At 34.2% G+C, this 26,976-nt stretch overlaps 2 protein-coding genes across 5 annotated transcripts; one reads left to right on the forward strand and one right to left on the reverse strand.

Annotated features, from left to right (window-relative positions):
- Positions 1–2,163: 2,163 nt before the first annotated feature.
- LOC120628477 (phosphatidylethanolamine-binding protein homolog F40A3.3-like) lies at positions 2,164–15,883 on the reverse strand. Of its 4 annotated transcripts, none has more exons than XM_039896867.1 (5): positions 15,725–15,883; positions 11,860–11,956; positions 5,882–6,005; positions 4,938–5,151; positions 2,164–3,314 (listed from the first exon to the last, which is right to left on the reverse strand). In XM_039896867.1, exons 2-5 carry the CDS (start codon positions 11,938–11,940, stop codon positions 3,176–3,178), a joined length of 558 nt encoding a protein of 185 aa, XP_039752801.1. In that variant the 5' UTR covers positions 11,941–11,956; positions 15,725–15,883; the 3' UTR covers positions 2,164–3,175. The 4 variants fall into 4 exon arrangements, with proteins under 4 accessions (XP_039752801.1, XP_039752800.1, XP_039752799.1 ...); XM_039896866.1 differs by having other exon boundaries at positions 11,860–11,978; positions 15,725–15,882; XM_039896865.1 differs by having other exon boundaries at positions 11,860–11,981; positions 15,725–15,882.
- An 864-nt stretch (positions 15,884–16,747) lies between these two features.
- On the forward strand, positions 16,748–25,125 carry LOC120628239 (histone deacetylase 3). The gene is made up of 7 exons (XM_039896514.1): positions 16,748–17,250; positions 18,046–18,234; positions 18,598–18,872; positions 21,040–21,227; positions 21,848–21,988; positions 23,056–23,165; positions 23,810–25,125. The coding sequence occupies exons 1-7, from the start codon at positions 17,010–17,012 to the stop codon at positions 23,968–23,970; spliced, it is 1,305 nt and encodes a 434-aa protein (XP_039752448.1). The 5' UTR covers positions 16,748–17,009; the 3' UTR covers positions 23,971–25,125.
- The last annotated feature ends 1,851 nt before the right edge of the window (positions 25,126–26,976 follow it).

The raw sequence follows: 26,976 nt of genomic DNA on the forward strand, positions 1-26,976 counted from the left end.
AGGTACCTCCTTGAAAGCCTTTGAAGTATTTTGTCGGTTTTCATTTAGGTACACGTTGCATAGATACTAAAAAAATGTTTCTAGTCGAAGAAAAGTACCGAGGAAAGACGAGGAAGATGAATGAAAATGCTATTTGAATACCAAGATATACGAATTGTAGGAAAAAGACAAAAAGATCAGGTAACGGAAAAAGAACAGCGCCTTTAAATCAGAAAAAGACAACTAAACTATTCAAAAAGAGAAGGCACTCTTTTCCTACTCTCTGTGTTCAAATTAGTTGTGTACTATATAACTATGAGGTAAGAGCGGTTTTAATACGATTTATTTGCAGCCATCTTGGGTGCATACGGGTTTATACCTACGATTTATCCCATAACTCATCTTGGTTGCAAATAAATCGTATAATCGTAAAACCGCTCAGAATGTTTACCAGATTTTGATTTTCTAAAGTAGATAGACAGACTTAAGACTTAACATAAGATCATTCATGTATGACTCACGATCATATAATATTATTAAGTTGATTTATTTGTAACTTATATTATATTCTTAGATCTTTAAAATGAAAATTCCTAAGACTATAAATATACTCCCTGTTATCTTAGTTGTTTTGAGTCGTTGAACGACTTTGTCATGTCTCTAAATGTGAATCTTGTAATTTATAAAGACCATCGATATAAATCTATGAAGAAGTTGGCCTATAAATATTCAATTAATAATGTACAGTTATGACACACATACAAGTTATAATGCCATATTTTTTTTTGGAATAAAGGATATACACTCATAATGTAATACTCGGTTAGTAGCCAATATAGCTGAGAGAACGATTAGAACGGCGATTTCTGTTTTTGTACGCACAGGTTATAAGTGTATAATGCATATAATCAGACAGTAAGGAAGACAATGGCAGCCAAAGTAGAAAAAATACACCCAGTCTTACATCAATTTCTTAATATTAAACACTATAAACCTGTTCCCACTTCCCTGTCGATCGAATATATAAAAACTGCTATAAAATCTTTACGATAATTTTTACTGGCCCGTTAATTATTGGATGAATTGTAGTAAAATCTCGGTATCTATGCAATCAAAAAAAGAGAGTCACTAAATAGTCCAATAAAATTCCACCGTGAGTAGAACTACCCGTACATTATTATGGATGATAATGATTTTGACACACGAAAGGTAGTGTACCATTATGTAGTTAGTTATATACACTAACTGTTAATTAACCTATTCTTTTACTATGAGATTTTTAGGTAATTTATTAATGTGATGTGATTGAAATATGTTTTTTTATTATTATTTGAATCTGTAATCAATTCTATTAATATTAATTTCATTTAAAAAAGGTTTGCTTACCTACCTTGCTTACCTACTATTTATTTAAAATAAATAAATAAATACTACGACAATACACACCTCGCATTCTAGCCCCAAAGTAAGCGTAGCTTTTGTTATGGGTACTAAGATAGCTGTTGAATATTTTTATGAATATAATACACATAAATACTAATAATATACAGATAGATACCCAGCCACTGAAAAACAATCATGTTCATCACACAAACATTCTCAGTAGTGGGAATCGAACCCACGGCCTAGGAGTCACAAAGCTGGGTCGCTGCCGACTGCGCCAGTCGGCCGTCAAATTTTAATGTAGAGACACAAATTATTTTTATTATATTACATATATGTTTATTTTTTTATATATTTATTTTATTAATTCTGGTTATATAGTATGTAGTATATATATATATATATATATATATATATATATATATATATATATATATATATATTTCATTTATGTGTATGTTTCATTGTTTGCACTGTCCCTCTTGTTTTCTATTATTACTTTCACCAAGGGTTGTCTGTAAGAGATTGCTTTTGCAATAAGGCCGCCTATGTACACAATTGCATTTAACTTTTTTATTATTATTATTATTTTTTAATTGTTTTTAATTTTACTTTTTTTTTGTTTTCTTGTGTGTTTCTTGTATTGTTTCTAAGTTTGTGCAATAAAGTATTCTAAAAAAAAAAAATATTGTAAGAGCACAAAACAAACAGATTATATTCATTCTATCTTATTTTATACAAATACAAAACAACTTCACATACAGGGTAAGTAAAAAGTTACATAGGTATAATAAAACAAAAGTTAACATATATCATACATTTATTGGAAAAGAAAAATATTACGAGCCAAGGCAAACGTCTCAATAAGAAACAAAACTAGATACATCTCTATTAAAAATTTTGAAAATATTTTTTTTATACAATCCCAATGTTCAACTTCAAGTTAACAATTTCAGTCTTAAAATTAGGTTTATCTCTACCTAACAGTATGATGAATTTTATTAAAATAACTAAGTATACTTAAAAATCTTATTATACATATAGTTATAGTTCCAATATACACTTAGGTACGCGCGTAAATAAAAATTATTAAATTTATTTTTTAGTAGTATTGCTTTCAAATAAATGCCATTAAACCAAATTATTATTTGTTATAGACTTCTACTTATTTGTATTTAGCTTAACTATATAATACATAAAACTTTAAAAGCCTAACTTATGGTGTTAAATTAAGTTATTACTTATTCATTTTAGTATCTGCACATCGTCCGAAAATCTTTTATATTTCAGTATGCTTGTTTTTTAAAATACCGAATGTAGTATGTATACGATATTTAGTTTAATCAATGTGTTAAAACCACGCTATGCTTTCATCTCTCACAAGATAGAATATTGGTAAAAATACTTTTTCTTGGTAGGATGTGATTAAGGCACTCCCCCCACAATGAGTATCGGTTAAGAGTGCGGATTTGTTGACTCCACACACTTTTGAGAACATTATGGAGAACTCTCAGGCATGCAGATATGCAATCATGTTATAGTCTTCTGTAATAGTGACGATGGAAAAACCTTTACGCAACCAATCAGATTATTGAAATATGACGTGATAGTAATCATCTTTTGAACATTTTTTGATTGGTGGAACCTACTCGTTAAGATGTAGTGGAAGATTTCATAGTAATATTTGTGAATGTGAGAGTTGAACCGGCAGTTTACTGTAGTTCTATGTATAAAATAATTAAGAGCGTTTAGAATATGAAATATTTTTCTAATCTGGGTTACTTAAATGGGTTGAATGTTATATGGTATATGTTTACGCCCCGAGCTGTTTGTAGAGGATGGGCACGTAGTCGTCGTATTCAGCCTGATAGAAGTTTCCAGCAAGAGGGTCACCCAGGTTGTATTTTTTGGCGAACTTCGAAATGGAGAATCCGCCGCGTTTGTCACCCGAGCTGAAAGCAACAATAATAATTTGTCATCTATTCGCGTTTGTTCCAATAAGGTGTATATACATTGAGTGGGCTATTTTTTTCGTAATTTTAAATGTAAACAACCTTTTCAAAACAAAGCGGTTTGATTTTGGAGGAGGGGAAAGACAAGAAAATATAATAAGCATGAATAAATAGCCTACTTTGACGTGTTCGGAAGCTGACATTAATTTTTACCTCTTTGGCGATGATATTAATGTATAACCACACCAAAATATTGCTAAATAGCACAAAGAGTATGCAAGCTAAGAAGCCGACGTATGTACAGATAGACAGACAGAGCAGATGGCCCACCTGATGGTACCTCAGTGGAAAACCATCGCCTATAAACAGAGCAACAGACAGGTCTCGTATACAGATCGCAAGTGTCCTTTAAGAAGTTTTAGTACGTCTCCTAAACAGGTCACAAGTGTCTTTTGTGCAAGTTTAGTACGTCTTGTATACTGGTCGCAAATGTATTTTATGCTAGTTTAGTACATCTCGTATACAGGTCGCAAGTTTAAAACGTCTCGTATACAGGTCGCAAGTGTCTTTTATGAAAGTTTAGTACGTCTCCTAAACAGGTTAAAAGTGTCTTATTTAGGAGACGTACTAACGTCTCCTAAATAAGTTACAAGTGTCTTTTATGCAAGTTCAGTATGTCTCGTATATAGTTCGCAAGTGTCGTTTATGCAAGTTTAGTACATCTCGTATACAGGTCGCAAGTGTCTTTTTTGAAAGTTTAGTACCTCTCGTAAGCAGGTCACAAGTGTCTTTTTCGCAAGTTAAGTTCTTCTCGTATAAGGGTCGCAAGTGTCTTATATGCATGTTTAGTACGTCTCGTATACAGGTCACAAGTGTCTTTTAAGTTTTATGCATGTTTAGTACGTCTCGTATACAGGTCACAAGTGTCTTTTAAGTTTTATGCATGTTTAGTACGTCTCGTATACAGGTCACAAGTGTCTTTTATGCATGTTTAGTAAGTCTCGTATACAGGTCGCAAGTGTCTTGTAAGCAAGTTTAGTTCTTCTCGTATAAGGGTCGCAAGTGTCTTATATGCAAGTTCAGTACGTCTCGTATACAGATCGTAAGTGTCGTTTATGCATGTTTAGTACGTCCCGTGTACAGGTCACAAGTGTCTTTTACGCATGTTTAGTACGTCTCGTATACAGGTCACAAGTGTCTTTTAAGTTTTATGCATGTTTAGTACAACTCGTATACAGGTTTGTGTCCAAGTATGCAGAAAGAAAGAGGAACTATTTTGCCTAATACTTACCTAGGTAACTTACCTTTAAAACAAATCCTATTAGCATTTATTCGAGGCAGCTGATAATAACATGACGCTCATAAGTAGCCATCTTAATTAAATAATGGAACTGGTAGCTTTGTATACCATCCAGTACCATCCTATATGTCTCGTGCTTAGCCAAGTAACTCTGCATTAAACAAAGTTATTCGGCAGAGTGAGAGGAATTAAAAAACTGCCGAGTAATAAACGAGTACTATCACTACTATGTAACTGTATATATTACTACTAAATACCAATTTGCACATGGCTCCGCGGTCTTTTTTCAGTTTGACTAAAGACTATTAACGTTGATGACATACTTATTGGGCAGGCGTTGCTCGTCAAAGTTAATTTTCCCAGGCTGCTTGTAGACCAGGTACACGTAGCGATGTAAGCCGGTGCCGGGCGGTGGGCCGGAGCCGATGTAGGCAGAGAGCGTTTCGCCAGCCGCTATGTCGTTGCCGGGAACATTTCCGACCAGCCAGTGGTGCCACTCGCGGAAGGTAGGCTCCTTGCGTGATGGCGCATCGGGATCTATAAATATGAAATAATATATTACCGATATGCACTCGTACTAGATTTTCTCGATCGTAATCGAGGAGTCGGTTTCGAGAGTGGAAACACTTGCACATCTGAGTAAAATGGACCTTATTCGCATTTAATTAAAGCTTAAAGCTTTGCCTACAGTTTTTTAGCTCGGGCTTATGACAAAACTTTCATTATGATCATCATCAAGCCATAACCAGACCACTACAGGGCACGGGTCTCTTCTCAGAATGAAAAGGGTTTAGGCCGTAGTCTACTCCGCTGGCCAAGTGCGGATTGGTAGACTTCACACAGCCTTGAGAATGTTATGGTGAACATGGAATGGTAGGCATGCCAGTTTCCTCACGATGTTTTCCTTCGCCGTTTAAAGCAAGTGATATTAAAATTGTTTTAGTAGTAAAAAACGCACATAATTTTGCAGAGTTATGTGCTGTAGGGGCTCCAACTCTCCACGAAAATAAAGCCTTACCCACTAGGGACCACATCTAAACCAATAACCAGGGCAGTACAGGATATGCGCCTCTAAAAAAAGTGCCATTAGGTCCATTTTACTTTGATATGCGACTTCTCGATTGCGAGCGAGAAAATCTCGTACTAAGGCAACAGGTCTGTTTATATCTCGGTGGATATTAAACAACGTTAGAAATCACATCAAAGAGTGACCTTGACCAAACAGTGGGACGTTCGTGTCAGACATACAGTATAGATATAAGCTTACCAGTCATAGCCAATGTGTAGAAGGTGTCAGGTTGGGTAGCCCATGTAACACTTGGAACATCTTTCACTTGGGTCGGCGTAAGAACGTTTCCACTGTTGACTTCGACGCCGCTCGGAAATTTAACCTGCAACAATCGTAGGTAAGTAACTTTCACATTGCGCATGCGCATCTTTTGAACTTTGGAACTTTGTCCGAGATCAGTTTTTCCTAATTCTTAAAACCTGAGCCTTAAGTAGTAGTGAATATTTATCTTCTAGGCAAGCGTCTAAACTAAGGCCATAACCTCACTATCTATCATGTGAGATTAATTTGGACTGATCACTTAAACATCTGCTCAGGGGAGATTTAAAGACATACCCTTCCTTTAGCCCATCACTGCTGGGAGTCCACCACTCGTAATTTATAATGATCAGATTACTATTATGTTCAACCGAAACTTATGCATTCATCTTTATTTATCTAACGTGTGCAATCGAAGAAGTATGTAGTGATATTTTTTAAGAAAAAAAAAATCACAAAATATAACATCTTTATTGTTCTGCACAAACAATTAGATGTCCGCATTGTACCGGAACGCGAAATCGCTTGATAGCTTACAATTGTAAACAGTAAAATAATAAGGATTGTGGAACGTGAGTCGTATCTTGCGTTCGTCATCTTTCAATTAACGGAGCGATATCGTAGTAGGTACTTTAAAATAAACCTTCCACTTCATATACGAGTGAAGGTCTCAAAACTTTCCATAACTCTGCTTTCCATAACGTGTTAATACTGAAGTACCCACAATAGAATAAGGAATGATAATAAATGAGTGTCAGGGTGGCGGGTATATATGTATTGGGCGATTGGTTATTTTTAACTTCCGACGCAAAAAGGTCGGGGTACTTTAATTTTGCGCGTGCATACGTACGTGCGTGTATGTGCGTGTGTGCGCGTGTTTGTTCTTGTGTGTTTGTCTGTCGGTGGCATCGTCTCTCCAAAGCGGATGAACCGGTTTTGAATTTGAAACGAAATGGCTAGACTAGTAGAATAATCTCTATATTGAAAGAAAAGAAGACATAGTAACTAACAAATTAATGTTTCAGGGGTTTTTAAGTTTTTAATTTAATTTTATTATTCTCTACTTATTGCCTTGCGACTCGATACCAAACATGAAAGTTGTTTGGTCGTGAATTCCATTCAATGTATATTGTATATAGGTATAAGGTGCTTTGCGCTTTCACATACTGACTAACCGTAAATCGATTAACGTCGCTAAACTTTTTCTGCTACAACCGTAACACCGTAAGTGTTGTACATGTGCACTTCTATCAAAATGTGTTGAAGTTAACGAAACTATGTGTTTGAATAATGAAGAGCATGGGTCTCCTTCCACAGTGAGAAGGGTTTCAGGCCCTCGACCACCTCGCTGGCCCAGTGCGGGTTGGTGGACTCTACAACCCTTTGAGAACATTTGACGGCCCATTGGCGCAGTTGGCAGCGACCCTTCTTTCTGAGTCAAAGGCCTTGGGTTCAATTCCCACAACTGGAAAATGTTTTTGTGATGTACATAAATGTATTTCAGTGTTTGAGTGTTCATATGTATATTAGAAGTATTTATGTATATTATTCATATAAAAAAATATTCATCGGTCATCTTAGTACCCATATCACAAGCTACGCTTTGGGGCTAGATGGCGATGTGTGTATATTTATGTTTGTTATGTGTCGTAGTATATTTATTTATTTTTATTTATTTATTATTACGAGCTCTCAGGCATGAGGCATGCAGGTTGCCTCACGACGTTTTCCTTTGCCGTTGAAGTAAGTGATATTTTTAAATGAGAAAATATAGAGGTGCGTGCTGGGATTTAACCTCTGCCCCCCTAAAGTAAGGTCAAGTCCCAACCCCTGTGCTGAACCCCTGTCCTGTGCACCTCTTATTGGTTAATATCGTATAAATCCAGAACAGCTCAGCGCATAGATACACACTACCATACATATCTGTGGGGAAAAGCCATGGTATTGTAGGTACCCATCTAGATATTTCAGTTGTAGCAAATTCACCCATAGATTATTAACGGTCTTAAGTTGGCAAAACATTGATTTGATAGTTCCATCCAATGATTATTTTAATAACAAAGCACTATAATGTTTATAATAATACCGATTATTAATGAAGACATATCAAATTGTATTTATAAAAAGAATATAAAAGTTGTAAGATTAAGTTTTGGTAATAAAAACATAACGAAAGCGGTTAAAGGCTAGTATGTATATATGAATATATAACAATGTGTATATATGAAGGCTTTCATTTCCTTTCGGCGGACCGCGTTCGATTCCCGGTACGCACCTCCAACTTTTTGGAGTTAGGTTAGGTTGTTAAAACGCTTTTTTTGCATGCGTGCGTGCGTTCGTTTAAGCAATTAAACATCACTTGCTTTAACGTCAAATGAATAAACATGAATGCCTACGAGTTCTCCATAAGGGCGTTCGTTCACTCTACCTGTCCGAAATTCCCAAATTGCTACGGTCAGGAGCTCAAGTCATAAGACCGAGCTCACTGCGCCAGAGAGGTCGTTAAAACTATTGATAACTTTTTCATCTAACCAAAGTGCATAAGTTTGATTTTTTTTTTCTTCTTGCTTTTCAAAGTTCATCCAATGTCAGGTGTTTATATGTATAATAAAAGTTAGGTAAACTTAAAATTTAAAACATCAGGAGAAATTGACTAACGAAAAGGGCGGGAAACTTCGCACATGGCGGACGCGACCAACCCAAACTCTACCGCAAACCCGCTCCGAAAAGAAAAGTGCCTATACAGGCAAGTTCTTTAAAATATTACATTATTGTAAATTTAAACTTTTATAATATATTAAAAGAACTCACGAATACAAGCAGCCAACAACACATTTTTCCTGTGCATAAGTTAATGATTAAAAGCAATGGTTTGCATAGAGGTTTCAATCAGCAAAGGTAGGCATGTGATACAAACAAGAGAAACACTGATATAATAAGGATAATTCATCACTATTCCCCTGGCACTCGGTCGTAAGAGAGAGGGTTTAAGAAAAAAAAACAAATGCGTGAAAAGACTCCGAAACATGAGTGTAGACACCACAAATATCCTAAATCAGGGCTGGCGCTGAAATTTTGACTAACAGATAAAACCAAAGCAAATTCTTGATCAATTAGAAAAAGAAAACCATACTTAAATAATTTTTTACATATTTTTTTTGCATTCTCCTCTGGCGCTATGGAATTTTTAATTTTTAAATTCTTTTTTATCTGGGCTGCTCTGGTTGGAAGCTTCGACTGACAAAGGCATGCCGCCAAACGCTTTAGCGTTTCGGGTAATATATATGCCATACTTTTTTTTAAATAAAATTTTGTTCTAATTATACATAATTGAAGGACTAGACAGATGGCCCATCTGATATTAAGCGGAAAACCACAATAAACAGAGCAAAGCTTTGCAGGGCATGCGAGGAACATGTCCTGCTAATTGCCGCCCATGTGTCAACCCGACCGGAACACAGCAATGCCCTTGGCGGCAAAAATAAACATGGCGGTCAGTGTCGTGGTACACTGGTTTTCACCAGGGTAGGCAAAAATCAGGAGGATGGCATAAAATGGAAAAGTCCTCCTAATAATACGATTAATACTAATACTTATACTAATTATATATATTAATACTTATATTAAGTATTTGACGGCCGACTGGCGCAGTGGGCAGCGACCCTGCTTTCTGAGTCCAAGTCCGTGGGTTCGATTCCCACAACTGGAAAATGTTTGTGTGATGAGCATTAAGTGTTTTTCAGTGTCTGGGTGTTTATATGTATTTTCTAAGTATTTATGTATATATAATTCATCAAAATATTCATCAGTCATCTTAGTACCCATAACACAAGCTACGCTTACTTTGGGGCTAGGTGGCGATGTGTGTATTATCGTAGTATAGGGTCTTTTCGCCTTTTCGCGTCCGACGCCCAATTCGCGTCCAAACGACGGTACACTGTTTTACAACAGTGAAAAATAACAATACCGACACACCAATCTAAACAAGAGTGCTTCTATTGATGTTCGGACGTATGACAGGTACTCACACACAAACAAAAGATCTGTGCGTGCAACCCAAATTTAATGAAAAATAAACTAATCTTGCGTGTGCAACCAACAAGTGCTGACGCGCGAATGTGTTGTAAAAAAAATAGTGAGCAGCTGTACTTTTCACGGTAAGTATTTAAGGTGTTTATGTGAAATTTAGAATACTTTGTTATCCCTAGTCCTTAATTGTGAACCACGCTATAGGGATAACGATGTTTGTGCTTATATTTTTCTACTGACAGCTTTATATAAGGTGGACGCGAACTGGTACATGAAATTTATAAAAAAATCACTTTGCGTCCGCTGTGGACGCAGATTACTCTAACTATTTCTCAGTCAGATGTTTAATTAAATACGATAACATGGGAAAAACAATATTAACTTCCAATCAATTTTAACAACATTTACATGCATAATATGATGGCCGATTTGCGTCCATATTATTAGAAATATAAAAAAAGATAATGAATGTCAAAAATCAGACTTGGACGCACAGTTTTCCTACATTAGAAACCCTATAACATTTTGCGTCCATCTTTTTATCACACGAAAATAATAGAGTAAAATTTATATAATTTTATTTAAATATACTCTTTATATACAATTATTATTTTATGTATTTGCCAATATTTTAATTTTGTTCCATTTTTAGGGTTCCTTAGCCAAAGGGTAAAAACAGGAACTAAGACTTCGCTGTTCGTCTGTCACCAGGCTGTAGCTCATTAATCGTGATAGTAAGACAGTTGAAATTTTCAAGGATGATGTATTTCTATTGCCGCTATAACAATAAATATAAAAAAATAGAATAAAACACGGAACGCGCGAGTCCGATTCGCACTTGGCCAATTTTAAAGGCTTTGTACCGAAATGGTAAAATAGAATCCTATAAAGCCATCGACATGATATTCGAAATAATAGTGAATCTATTAATGGAGTTAGTTGGAGGAGAAAAAAAATATCCTGATTTGCAATTTATGTTTACTTTTATGATATCAGCAATTATTAAATAAATGTTTTGATTAAAATCACAAGCTTCCCTTTTTATTTCCTATTTCCCTTCCTAATTATTTCTAAACAGGTGGACGCCAATTGGTCCACAGGCGGACGCAATCTGGATTTTGTGGACGCAAAATGGGAAAATCGCCTGTTTCAGCTATTTATACCTGTGTAGAATAAAACATCAGATGCGTTGTCCAAAAATGTGCATTAAACTTGACATGACTATATAGGGACTACATTACAACCTATTTGATTAAAAACTACCGCACGGACATTTTTTTTTTCACGTTCAAACCTAACAACTCCACTAAGTGGACGCAAACAGGCGAAATTACCCTATTTATTTATTTATTTATTTAATATAATTCTTTAGGATGGACAGTGCTCATGAAAGAATTTAGTACCTACTTCCATAAAGGTTATTTTTAGCACAAGTCTAAAAGTTGGCCCTTGTGATTAGTGATGATACAAACTAAGATAGTAACAGGCTAAACGATTAGCGGTATGGCAGTTATATTAAACTCATACCTACCCCTAATCTGATTCTACGCGACAACGTACTGGAACGCTAAATCGCTAAGCTAACGTCTTTGTCGGTAGGGTGGTAACTAGCCTCAGTTAAGCCTTCCACCAGACCAGGCCAGATAACATTCAGAAATAATAAATTCCCTAATTACCCTGCCGGGGATTGAACCCGGGACCTCCCACTTTAAACTAGGCGCACACCGCTGCGCTAGGGAGGTCGTCAAAAAAAAGCTCTACCACTTGAAGTAAAATAAATATAAAAATATTTTTTCATACCTATATATTTAGGATAGGCAGGTATAGGGCAGCTTGCATAAAGCATCATGAAGTACAAAAGGTTCAAAGCAACATAATATTGAACTCACCGTCACCACATTCTCCGGGGCCTTGAAGACGACATCAGGCACCACTGCGTTTGCTTCGAAGGCTCTCGCAATCGACGACATGCCTCGCGCTAGCACCCTAAAATTGACCATAGTGCTGTCTGCTAGTAACAAAACAATCGCAAATCTCAACATGCGTCCCATTTTGATACAAGAGATATAAGTGAGTATAAAATTATAAAACTAAACCGATAAAAAATTTCGATTGCGATAGGCGCGAACCGAACGCGAGAACGGTTAGCCGTCGAATGGAAAAATAATGACCAGTCTCCTAGTAGGTATAAATTGTAGGAGGCATAGCTAGCGGTAAGTTATAAAAGAATAATTGCACCCACTACTACGTAATGTCTAGGTAACTGGTGTAAGGTGTCTATTGATCAGGTATGGGTGATACAAACTTACGGTTAAAATTAGACCTGGTACAAATTAAAAGGGCATTTTTTATATATTACTAGCTTATAATTTTTATAAGCAACAAAGGCAAGTGTTATATTATGTACTAACTAAGGCCACGCTTTGCTATGGCTCAGTCTGATATTCATTTCTATTATCGTAGGCGAAAAAAGAAATACTAACAGAAATAGGCTCCGTAAAATTTGTTAGCATTAATATTTTATTTATTTATTTAGTTTTTGGTTAGAAGACTTTTTTGCACAAACTTTGAAACAATACAAGAAACACAGAAAAAAAAGAAAGATTTATGTCCTGTTAATGACAATTTCAATTCTTAAATTATTTTAGACTTAAAGTCTATACCGTAGGTACCTTTTTTAAGATATAGGTTTAGGGATTTATTAATTTGGGAGATACCTATTAGTATGGCTTTAAGGATTTATTTTTACATCTACTAAAGACTAGTATTTTTGTAGTAGGTAAGTACCTACATAGTTGTTATTCATGACGGAAAATCTAAGTAAGGGCATACGAATAAAGCAGTTTGAAAGCGCTTGTTTTATTTGGCATGCTTTATAAATACCATTATACTAAAATCTTATACTAGAAAAAAATATAGAAAGTTTTTATTAAAACAGCTTTCAAATAAAATAATTATTATACCTAATAAGTCTAGTAGTTTCTGACTTCAGAGTTTATGTATATAAAAATTATCGAAAAAAGATCTTTCCACTCACACATATTAACATAAAAGATAATATTAGGTTATAAGTATGTAGGTGTATAGATACTCTTTTTATCACGTTTATATCATGATCCGTGATGAGATAAAAATTAAACATGTTTCATAGATGTATTCATCTCAATAGGTATTCTGGAAATTATGACACAGCAGTTTTATTAAATCAACGAGGTGGGAGAAAACATATCTACAGGCATTGTTTGATTTTGTATGTATGGAACATGCCTTACAGAGCATATGTATAATATGTTAATATATAAAAATGAATTGTTGTCAGTAAGTCTCACTAAAACAGGACCGATTTGGCTAACTTAGACGGTGAGAAAATATGGAATAGTTGCAAAGATAATTCTAAAAACGACAGTAATATACATATATAATTTTTCTATATCTGTGTTGGTCACCCAACTCCTAAACAGCTGGACCTGACAACTGGATTCCCAGAGATGTGATTAAAACACAATTGGGAGCCGGTAGATGGCCTGCTTTACCGGGCAGCACGACGTCTTCTGGCCGGTCCACTAGTACAGAATAAAATTGCGGAATATTGATGATGTATGACATGCTTCGCTTTGCCCTAGATTTCTCTACCCTGCTTCTTGATGTTTTCTCTTTAAAGTTCACTGACATTTATCATATGATACTTGCACAGCTCTTACATGACAAAATTAAAAAAAAATCGGCCTTGTAGTTATCTGCCTTGATAATTAGTCGTCTTTACTGAACCGCGTAACTAAGTTAGCTTGTAAAGATTTATAGCTGATTTGTAAATAAAATTGCGTGCGAGAAATGCGAGTTGGATTTATGTACGAAAGTTTACAGGATGCACATTAAAATACATCATAATATTAAAATTATTTACATGGAGCAAAATACAGCAAAAAAAACACTTTCTAGTATTGCACTTTCGCATTTTATTTTATTTTTATGATTTGTTACTACAGGGGAAATAGAAAAACAGGTTCAGACATACGCGTCGTGGCTTGTTACCACCCGACCGACAAATACTTGCCGCAAAGTGATTTAGCGTTCCGGTACGATGACGCGTAAAAGAGATTAGTTAGATATGACCCTACTATAAACTATATAACTGCAATATCAGGACCCCTAACATGTTAGCCTGTTACCATCTTAGACTGCACAATCAATTTCCGCCATGTAAGATTGCAATCAAGGACTAACTTGTAGTGGAATAATGTGAGAAAAAAAAATGATGACCTGCTTTGGAATGTAAAAACAAAAGTTATTTCATAATACCATATCCACTTAACCCAGTAGGACCTCATTCTCCTCCAAAATGTCTAAACTTACTTCCTCTTTAGTAAAAAATTTAACTTAGTAATTAATAATTACTATGCTTACCCTGCATACAACTTTTGATAGAAAATTTTATCAAATAATAGAAATATTATCATTTTGCTAAGGGTTCAAAACAAAGCATGATTAATCTTAATTGAGATTTTTTGCTATTGCATTATTTCACATCATTCTTTTATTTAAATCACTCATAAAAATCTGCCATAATCTAAGTAAGACATTCTAAAAATTTCCAGCTGTTTTTTACTAGTTTCAAATTACAATTGGTTACTACTTACTATAAAAAGTGGATGTGTTATATATATTACTGATCTTTAATATAAGTAATATAAATTTACACAAAAAATTGAGGGAGTTCACATTTAAAACACTAGCTGACCCGTGCAACTTTGTTGCACCAAATTGGTTATACCGTCCATACCGGAAAACATAAATAAAATGACATTTTCTTAAAATGAATCCTAGCTAGATTGATTTATCACCCCCCAAACTAAATACTACCCGTATACTAGATTACCCCCATATACTAAATTTCATGAAAATCATTGGAGCCGATTCTGAGATTCCAATTATATATATACAAGAATTGCTTGTTTAAAGATATAAGATATGTCACAATACAGTCAAATCAAACAGCAATTTCTTAACTATTTGACTCCTGTGCGTTACTGGGGCCAGTGAACAAAGAATGTATGTTTCTCCAACTTGCTCATTTTTAAACATTGCACTGGGATAATGTGACCTAATTAATATCAACCAAATTTTTTACCTATTCATTACAATATGTTGATCAATGCATAGAAATTAATAAAGGAAAAAACATTATCATTATTACCTACTGTGTTCATAACACTTCCTAAATAAGTCACCTGTACTGTTGGATAATTATCTACTTAGCTGAGTAATACCTACCCACTTCTATGCAAAATGCATGTGTGTTAGGTACGATAATAATGTGTAGCAAAAATCAGGGTTCTACCTTAAAGCAGTATTAATTTAATATTGGTGAAGTTTTGTTATGGAATTATAATTCTTATTCTATGGAAATATAACTGTCATTTGAAAATAATACTGCTTTATGCATCCATAGCAATTAAACTAGAATCTACCCTCAATATGAAAACTGTTGTACTTTTCAATATTCCTTTATTATAAGATAAAATTTCAACTCAATATGAAAATTACAAGACTGATTACCCACAAAGAATTGAGAAAGCATTTGTGGAAGCATCATGGAGCATTTATAGCTGTTCTTTAGCTATGAAACAAAATACAACATAATATTACGTAACGTGTTGACTGTTGTTACCATCTTTAAAAGAAATTGCATGGTAAAAGGTTACATTATCATAGGTTTGTTACAGAAAAATTTAGTTCTTTAAGAATTTACTATACCTGTAGTCTTTTCGAATTACACTTTAGCTGGAACTGTAATATGTAACGTAAGCAGTACTCAGTTTCTAGTGAGTTAATTAATTGATTTCGATAAATTGTTAAAAGATAAAAATGCCGAACACCGGTAACGTAACGTCACCTAACAAATGTCAAATCATCTCAATTGACAATGTCTTACATGACCTGTCACTTGACAGTTGCGACATAATGTAAACTAAAAGCCAAAAAGCTATGGAGGGTAGAGGTAAGGAGAGTCATCTTATATAGGAGAAAAGTTGAAAAAGTGTCCAGTTGTTGCGCTAAATAACAGTTCAAAAATCCTCCACAATGGCGCTGGTGGATGCACAGGGTATGGTATGAATGTAGCAATCGTAGATGAATTGAAGTACGCCGAGTTAAAAAATGTAATGTCATTATCGACTAAATTAGTTAATTATTGAGAATTTCAACAACTTACGTTGTACAAAATATTGTGGTAAATATAACCTTACTTCCTTGTATCTCCATACTTCCTTGTTTATTTTTCAAGCCTACTCTAACAATATTTATATTTGGCGCTTCTTTTAAGAGTTACCCTGATGCAAATATGGCGCCATCCTAATTTAATACATTTTGACGACACTTTTTCATATACACAGATGACTCTCCTTACCTCTACCCTCCATACAAAAAGCGTAAAGGGTAAGGGTAACGCGGACTTGACATTAATTATATTATAGCTACTTGACACTGGCACAGTACATTTTTGCACCCCTTTTGGTTGTGAGAGTCAATAAATAACCTTTCTTAAAAGTAGTTCCTGTATGTTCAGATTCTGAACAGTTCCTGAACTGTTGATCGAGTGGCCATGATGTCATGCCGCCATCGGGCTATCCTAGGATTTTTTAAAAAAAAATGCAAAGAGATGAAGGATGAAATCTAATTTTTGAAATGAATATTATAGTTTTATTTTTTTTTACATTAAAATTTTTGGTCTGTACTGTCATTTCTGCAGGTCTCTGCTACGCAGTCTGTGGTGTGGTGTTTTTGTGTTGAATGCGTTACGCTTCTCATGAAAAAGTAATTTCTATGATCGAAAAATAAGTCAGACACTAAATTTTATAATAATAAACAAGTAACTGCAAAGCTCTTTCGCTTACTATAAAAATAATGTACATTACATTATTTGAACAATTCAAGGCATGTTATTGTTAGGCGACATACAGTTGACCAAACGTTTAGTAGTGATAGCATTAATTCTTGGCGTTATATTGGTTTTAAAAGAATACGTTTTCGTTTTACCGCAATGACTCCACACAGGGTTGCATATTTTTACAACCCTGACGTGGGAAACTTCCACTATGGTCCTGGGCACCCGATGAAACCGCATAGGCTATCCGTTACTCATAGCCTAGTGTTAAACTATGGTCTTCACAAAAAGATGCAGATATACAGGCCTTATAGAGCAAGCGCGCATGATATGTGTAGATTCCACAGTGAAGATTACATTGAATTTCTCCAAAATGTAACTCCTCAGAATATACAAAGTAAGTATTTATTTAGGGTTGGATTTCAGATCATTGGTCTAGTGGTATGTTGGACTGCAAATCACATGGTTCTGGGGTACGCTATAAACTACTGATTGGGACTATCTGGTAAAAAATTATTAGCACTAGCCCAGAGTTACAGAGTTAGAAACACTAAGATGGTAAATAATCATTTTGAAAAGCCTGCCAAGCTACATTGGAATACTTAAAGGTTTCACCTTTTAGCTATGAGAGAGGAAGCCTATTAGCATTAATGGACTGGGCATCATGATGACTTTTTGCATGAATAACTGCCTATTGTCTTAAAACCTTTTTTGTATTCACACAATCTGTTCCCTTTCTGGGAGCATTTTGCTTACTTACAGACTCACATTTGTAATTGATCAAGGGTGTCTTGAAGAAATCTTTAGAGATAAGTTGTCCTTGTGCTCATCCTGTCCTTTTTGTGTTCATCTGTAAATTTCTGATACTTAATAAATACTACTTCACAGGCTAGAGTTTCCTCACGGGCCTCACAATTAAAGAATTGTTTAATGGCTAGGTTGCTTGGAAGCTGTTCTGTTATTCCAACAGTTCATTTCATACAAGACAAAATAATTAATGACAAATTGTAAAATGTTTTTTAGAAAAAAGTAAACACTAAATATCTGCCTTTAGACAGAGACTTAAAATAGACTTAAAGTTTTAAAAGACCTGGTTTATTTAGCCTAATAAATTGATAGATGAGTGATCTTTTTTTACCCAACATATATATGGTTGATTTTTTTATTAATTGTGTATTTGCTATTGTTTTAGCTTATTCAAAAGATTTACTCCACTACAATGTTGGTGATGATTGCCCAGTATTTGAAGGTCTCTTTGACTTCTGTTCAATGTATACAGGAGCATCTTTAGAAGGTGCTATGAAGTTGAACAACAATGCCTGTGACATTGCTATCAATTGGTCCGGAGGGTTGCATCATGCTAAAAAGTTTGAACCATCAGGTTTGTTTTTAAATACTACTAATACTTTTCCAACCTAGTTTCATTCTACTAAAATATGGTTTCTTGCAATTATGTATTGCATGACAAGCTGCACGAAGATTCTATAAAATATTTATACATTATATACATATTGCTTTTGCTGATGCAAAATGTATTATGTACCGTAGTTATGTTGTAAGAAAAACATATATGTGGTGAATAATTATTTTTACTTAAGGAACTGTTACTCTATAAATTATTATTACTTTTTATGTGTCACTCTAAATAATTAAATGCAAAAAGGTTATAATGATATTACTTGAATTTAAATCTGTTAAACCTTCATGTCACAGCTAATAATATCCCAAATAATTTTATTTTCAGGGTTTTGCTACGTAAATGATATTGTGATAGCAATATTGGAACTATTGAAATACCATCCCAGAGTGTTGTATATTGACATTGATGTACACCATGGGGATGGTGTTCAGGAAGCATTTTACTTGACAGATAGAGTAATGACTGTGAGCTTCCACAAGTATGGAAACTACTTCTTCCCTGGCACTGGAGATATGTACGAGATTGGTGCTGAAAGTGGAAGGTACTTTTCTGTGAATGTACCGCTAAAAGAGGGTATTGATGATCAGAGCTATGTTCAAGTAAGTGAAAATAATGGTAAAACAAATTTTTTAGTCTTGCTCGAAAACATCATGATCAGTCATACGTTTTTGATGCAGATGTAAGTCAAAAGAAATAAATGGGACTTCTAACTTGTGTAAAACAGCCACCATAGTGCTAAAGTTAATCAAAAGCTATCATTATTGGTAGCTCAGGAATGGTCGCGAGGGTTGATTGGCTGAGCATTCCTTCTGTTATTTATAATGGCATCGCTATTCCTTTTTGTGACTGTTAAAGATCTTGGTGTATACCTCGACCGGGAATTGTCATGGACAGTGCATGTCAAAGAGCAGAGTCAGAAAGTGTTTGTGGCGATGAGCTTGTTGCAAAGGCTGCAATCATTTCTTCCAATTCCGACCAATTGGCCTTCGCAAATATGACCATGTTTCCGAATTTCGACAAAAACTCAAGTGGCTTCCTAATCGTCATCGCCGGGATATGCATGTACTTTCACTTCTGTACTGTGTTTATTGTTTATTGTTATTAGGTACACAAAACAGGTAATAACTAAAAGTAGATCTAAATATAAGTAATAACAAGTTTTGTTCTAAGCTACAACCCAAAGTATGTGTACACAACTTGGAATTAAATTAAACAGAAAGTAAAGATAAAATTAAAGTTGAAACAAAAAAGAAACACTTAAATAATAATATATATATTATTTCCCTAAAGATTATGTGGAATAGTGCTTAATAATTTGATTTTTAAAAATATTTATCCTTTTGTTAAAACTGTGTGTTATTTCATCTAAAAACTCCCTCGTATTTAAAAGAGAAGTTCACTTTTCATGGTGAGCAATCTGATTTAAGATCGTGCCGTGCCTTATCATAGGACAAAATTTTATAAGTGTTTGTTTAGCGTACGAGCTGTGGAATTGTGGAATACACTTCCATTGAGCATACGATGATCCAAATCACTGGCGATATTTAAAAGAGTAGTTAAGGCCCATTATATTGTTAACGACTATTAATACATAGTATGTATATACTTACTCATTTATTGTATGTTAAAGTATTTAAATATGTAAGTGTTGTTATTATATATACTAGTTTATTTTTATATTTATTTATTAATTATATTATTTACTTTTTATCTATTTGTGTACACTAGTTTATGTATTAGCATGTAGTTATTCGCATGTATGTATTTTATTAATTGTACCACCAGCAGTCTATTCTCCTCTTCTTTTTTTTTCCTAATTCTAAGGTTGCCTGGCAGAGATCGCTATTAAGCGAGGCCTCCTTTTGTATTACTATTTCTTTCGATATGTTTCTGTTTTTGTTATATTTTAAATATGTAAATGTTGTGGTATACAAATAAAGAGTTTAATAATAATAATAGTAATCATGTTAACACCAACTTTTAACACAGTAATTTGGAACACAAAATATCTCTGCAATAACCTTATTGCAGAGATATTTTTTGTATTACTGAATTGGTTTCTGTAGAGTCTAACATCAACTTTATGGTATGTAATGGAATCACTATGTTGGTTGAAATGAAATGAAAAGTATTCAATGAACATTAGCTTTCATAGGGTCTTAATATAATATTCTTTCATATTCTACAAAAAAAATCATTACACATGTGTACAAAATCTTGTTGAGCAAGCAATGAAACAAAACTAATACACTAAATTATACATTTAATGTCAATGTTATCATAGTAATGTCAAATAATAAAGTTAAATAGTTCAATGTCATATATTCGGATATTGTATAAGAAACATTTTGTAAAGCCAATGCACCTGATTTTTATTAAATAAACATTGAATATATTAATATTCGGGCGTCTAGTAATCTGGTTACCAAGTGTAAGACCTCAACGTAGCGCGGTTGCAAGCGAGGTCGCGGGAACTACTTGAGCCTGGCGGAAAAATAGAGACCAAGTCGGGTTTTTTCTGTGGTAAGCGAGGTGCATTTATAATCGTGCTTAAATATAAAAAAAATAATCAGTATGTGCATGGGAACTTATAGTTTTTGAACTTCCCCATGTCTAGTCTGTTAGGAGGGGCTCTAAACAAGTTACCACACTACCTACAAAGACATGCCGCACGCTACCACCGTAGACTGCATTATCGTCATGATTCCTGCATATTATTGTATGTACAATTGTCATGAATTCAAGTTTTTTTTTGCATCTGTGCAGGTATTTAAACCAGTGATATCAAATGTAATGGAGTTCTACAGGCCAACTGCGATAGTCCTACAGTGTGGTGCTGACTCGTTAGCGGGAGATCGTCTTGGATGCTTTTCACTATCAACTCGCGGCCACGGGGAATGTGTTAAGTTTGTGAAGAACCTAAATGTGCCTACATTAGTTGTTGGAGGAGGAGGGTCAGTATATAGTACATATTTTAACTAAATATAACGTTTACTAGGGTATTTGGATCAATTAAATAAATAGTTATGTATTGACTGGTTAGTTTAAATATTTTAATATTGACGGCCGATTGGCGCAGCGACCCTGCTTTCTCAGTCCAAGGTTGTGAGTTCGATTCCCACAACTGGAAAATGTTTGTGTGATCAACATGAATGTTTTTCAGTGTCTGAGAGAGTGATTATTTGTATGTTATAAGTATTTATGTATAGGCGGCTGGCGTCTCTGACGCGATATTGTTTTTAAAAGCAACTCTGCACACCCGGTATTTATAATAAAAAATCCCAGGTGGGTCAGATCTATTATTTACGTGCGTTGTACTTCTATTAATTATTAAAGTTATTATTAAACTTTATTTGTACTGATGTAATGTGTATGGATAAAGGCAAGACGATTAGATTAAAAATAAAAATAATTTTAGCATTATTATTCATTGAGTACCAAAATATGTTATATATTCATAAGCAAGAAAAGATGTGGACAAGAAATCACTTATCCCTATAAGATATCTTTACCATTGACCCTGGAAACTTTTGGTCAGAATGAACACTTATTAAATAAATTCTCTTACTTCCAGGTACACACTGCGTAATGTCGCCCGATGCTGGACATTCGAAACATCGCTTTTGGTGGATGAGAACATTTCAGATGAGCTTCCTTATACAGAGTACCTTGAATTTTTCGCTCCTGACTTTCAGTTGCATCCTGACATAAACAGGTATGCATTAGATAGTAGCTATACGCACTATGAAACCAGTACCTGCCATTTTGCAAAAGATAATTTCTTGTTTTTTTCTTTAAATGGGAAACCAACAGCTGTAATTACTTTACTATTAAGTTTTATGTACCTGGCCAGCAAGTAAAAATGCAGCAAACTATACCTAAAAGTTAGGTTTGCCTATCTACCTCTAACAGTTTATCTAATAGGTTGCGACGTACCTACACTATTACCATAGAATAATTCATTATAAACAGAATGAAGCAAGCGAGAAACACGGATGTTGAAATAATTAAATCTGTTCTTAGTTTTAGTTAAAGGTATGTGTAGAATCTAGGTAATCTTGAGGAGATAAAGTCTTACTTAGTTAAGTAAAAAACAAATGTCAGTAATGTTTCTACGAATATAGAGTTTCTACCAATATGGCTACACTAAATTGATGATATTAATATTGGAGTTATATCTACGTCTTAGAGAACTAATCTCAAGCAAATCGTTTAAGGTCCCATTTAAAAATAAAGTTTAAAAATGTCTATTGCAACAAACAAATCTGACCATATGTCGACATCAGTCCAATGCGTTGACACAAACCTTAAATTGAACATCCATATATAATACAAATAAAGCATGTTCAACTCTCCATTTATTAAAATTTGAAGTATACTAAAAAAACAAACTTCTGTAGTGTACCTACTGGTTGACATTCTAACATATCTCAGAATATGCTCTGAATTGATATACTTATACAGCTTAACAGTTTTTCTCGAAAATGGTAACATCTGAAAACGAAAAAACATAGAAGCCGCCCTCGGTCAGCATTGTAACTAGAACTAAACGCATGCGGGGCACACTTCATAAGCCAATCCCACAGAAGCTATGAGGTTAAGCTATTTTTGAGCAGTAGTTATGCTTCTATTTTTTTTTTCGTTCGCTGGATAACAGACTAATGGTACGCAACCTCTGACCCCATATGGTGTTTTTTTAGGTTTCACAGTATCGCGAGGTCGGGTATGTGTGCTTTGTTTGAAGAAATAAAGTATGATGTGTTTTATTCCAAATTGTTTCAGTACATCGAATGCTAACAGCAAACAGTATTTGGAAGCTATTACAAAACATGTTTACGACAATCTAAAGATGTGCCAACATTCACCTGCAGTCCAAATGACACATATACCAGGTAATTTAATCGTATTCGTTTAAGCTTCTCTAGTATACAGATAATTTTTCGGGAAGAACGATCTACAACTGATTAAATTCATACAGACCACTCATATAATTTAATTATTTAACGAGCCTATCGATGATCCTAGAGCAGGCAGTTAGCTTAACTAGTTTAGCCATTCAAAGAGGAAATGCTGCCAGCATCTCAGCCACTATGCCTCGCTGTGGTGGTTCCAAAGAAGTTTCAGATTTAAATATATATATTTTTTTGGCACATAGGTTATTAATTTTTGCTACATATTATATTTTATATTTCCCTTTTATTCCATTGCAATCTCACCTTTATGATGCAGTCTGAGCAGTGGCATACACTACATATGAGCACAAATGCCCTGCCTACCCAAAAAAATTCATACAACTTGTATAGAAGGAGAATTTTTAAATTTTATGCGATATTCTTCTTTATGCCTACCTTGGTCAAAACCCCTATGCACGCCACTGAGTCTGAGGTTAACTGTTTCTACGCCGCATCGTACTGGAAAGCCTAATCGCCCCCAAAACACTCGATACAGTTGTAAAAACACATAAAAGTCAACATGGCTGATAAAAGTACTTTGAATTTGTGATAAATATGTATTAAAATATTTTAATTATTCACAGGTGACTTCCTACCTGAAGAATATAGAATAAAGGAGGAACCAGATCCAGACATCCGTATAAGTCAAGAAGAGGCAGACAAAATGGTTGAACCTAAGAATGAATTCTTTGATGATGAGAAAGATAATGACAAGGAAACTGTGCTAGAGACTAAGGAACCATAGCATACGGAGGAAGTGGCTGCAAAGACGCCCACTTGACATGAACTTGCTTTTAAAAAATATAAAAAAAAGTTTATATTTTGAGCTCGGTAGACATTTTGTTTTGTGATAATGACAGTGAGAAACAGAAGTGTATAAGTGTTTTTGAGACTATAGCGCCTACATCGCAGAATTGTTTAAGGTCTATCACAAACCACTGGGTCATATCGCGAGTAGTATTATAGGAGGACTTTTGCAATTTAATGTGTTGCATATATTTCATTATGCATCAGGTGCCTTACAATTTAAGCAATAGTAAAAAGTAATTAGTTATAATTAGTACGTAGAAGAATCTTAAGCTATGTGCTCTTGTTTTATTCGAGAATATGTATATAGCTGCTTGAACTTTAATATTATGTAGGCGCAATGCTAGCTCTAGTATAAATTATTTATAGTGGAAGTCAATAAGAGTACAGTAATCCAAAATGGTTGTATGTTCTGAGCTCTGTCACAGAGTATACTCACTTTTTCTACTTTCTAAAACAGTGAAAAAATAATATTAAAAAAAATGTTGATGAAAATGATCGAGACACGTGTCGTGAGATTTTTTGTTGTATGTTTGTTTTTTAATATTTCTCAGAGTTACTGGGAAATAGAAGAAAGCCTGGCGATGAACCACAATTAAAAAAATCATCGTGAATAAATTGTTATTCAATTTAATTATTTTATGGCGCGCTGGAGATATCTTGGGAACTGCTATTCAGATCAATATAATAAACAGATATACATTAAACTAAATTGTTTCCAGTGTTGTTATAATATGCAGATACCTTCAGAGAATCAAATCCGAGTATTAAGAATAGTTAGCAAACTACTTGTAAGATTATGATAAAAAATTTCACTGACTGTATTTGCCCACTGGCCGCATATCTAATGCTGTAATAGGTATGAAACACATAAAGACATAATATGAATACACATTAGAATATGTATAATTCAATAAAATACAATATATTATATTTAAGGTTTAATTACTGTTATTCCATGGTAATGCAGCATGGAAACAGTGATAGACAAGTAGGTAGGAGCTCGACTTTACTTTCCAAGGATTCGAGTTCGAATCCCAACACGCACCTCTAACTTAAGTGTGTTTTAAGGATTTAAAATGAAAGAAAACATCGTGAGGAAACCTTCTTTATGGAGAGTTCTCCATAATGTTCTCAAAGTTATGTAGAGTCCACCAATCCGCATGGGGCCAGCATGGTGGACTACGACCTTCGCCCTTCTCATTGTGGGATGAGACCCGAGCCCTGTAGTGGGTCGGTAATGGGTTGATATGATGATGATGATTCCATGGTTTTTAATTTTATATTGTAGACAAGTAAGGCAAAGAAAAATTCTTCTAGATAAAAAAAAAAATTCTATCAAAGATGATTTTATAAAATACTGTACAAAATGAATAATTATTCATTCCAGTTTGAAATGTTATTTGTGTATTTTAAAGAGATAGTGCTGGATATTCTGCACTACATTCTTTGTGGAAAAGGACAGAACTATTTACCACAAATATGATAAAATATAATATATATTAACGATTACTGAAATGACCTAACTTTGGCTATAAGTAGTAAAAATAAAATTGTGTAATTTTTAATAAATAATAATTAACGCTAAAAGTTACTTCCAATTTCTAATGGATTTAATTATATATTTTCAATGCAGTGAGCTAGACTTTGCTTTATTATTAATATGATACAGTGATATTTTGGTTTGTATAACTGCTCTTAGTTATAACTACATTTTCTTTTTGTACAAATTACAAAGTATAAATTAATTATTACAATACTGATTTGTGTTAAATACATTTTTGCATATTTTCTATTTTGAATTTGAATTTTTTCGTTGTTACATACCATAGGTATACATATTTTTACAGATGCAGTATTAGATCATCAAATGTGGCATCTTTAAATTTAGCTATTTCAATAGTCTGAAGGTACCACTAGACACTTTTTTGCAGTATCCATAATTTTAAGGAGAAGTGTAAATATAATATTAGACTTACAGTTCAAATCTGGCTATCCATAGTTTTGTACCTATCTACCTTAAAATAATACGTGTATAAGGAACCCTTTACTTAACCCCTTTTAAGCACCTCCTCTCCTACTCTTCAGCTTTGCGGATCAATAAGTTAATCGCGGTAGCCTAGTGGTGGGAGTCGAAACTCTAGATCTTTTGGGGGGGAACGAGTTCGATTCCCTGCACGCACCTCTTACTTTTCTTAGTTATGTGCGATTTTAATTTAAGGAATTAATTATCATGTTCAATTTGCTATACTCCGCGCTATATATAAATGCATGAGAATCTGTATGGTGTAATTTAGTGTTGTAAATGTCTTTAGGAAAACATCGTGGGGAAAAATGCCAGCCGAATAGTTCTCCATAATGTTCTCAAAGGTGCGTGAAGTCTGCCAATCCACGTGCGTGAGTTTCTTGGCCACTGTGGCGGAGTACGCCCAAATTTGTATATCATTCAGCGAGGAGTTTCATGTCCTGCAGTGGACTGGTAATAGGTTGATAATATTGACGATGATGATGATGATCTATGTCGGTAACTTCTAACTCTGTAATGAACCTATTATTCTATGGATCTCCTAATTTCTGGTTTGATAACGTATCTAAAGATGCTACGAGCATAGCTCTCTTCATCTTGTGCTGAGTAATTTAGCTTTATTATGAGGCACATGTTACTAAGAAAACTATTATTTATAGTAATTTAAAGTATTGTGATAATATAACTGTTGTTTTGTAAATATTGTCGTGTATATGGATTTTTCTTTTGTAACTTTATAGTTTGTTATATTGTTTGATTATAATCGTATCGTACTGCATTTGAACTGCGGGAGTCTAAGAACTCAAAGATTCTTTATATGTTATCGTACTTGCTAAACCGCAACAGCTGCAGCGGGAATAGATGAAATTGTGTGGAGATCTATCATGTAAAGAATCTTATGACACGCGGTTATTCTAC

This window comes from Pararge aegeria, chromosome 12 (genome assembly GCF_905163445.1).
Source record: "Pararge aegeria chromosome 12, ilParAegt1.1, whole genome shotgun sequence".
Classification (NCBI taxonomy): domain Eukaryota; kingdom Metazoa; phylum Arthropoda; class Insecta; order Lepidoptera; family Nymphalidae; genus Pararge; species Pararge aegeria.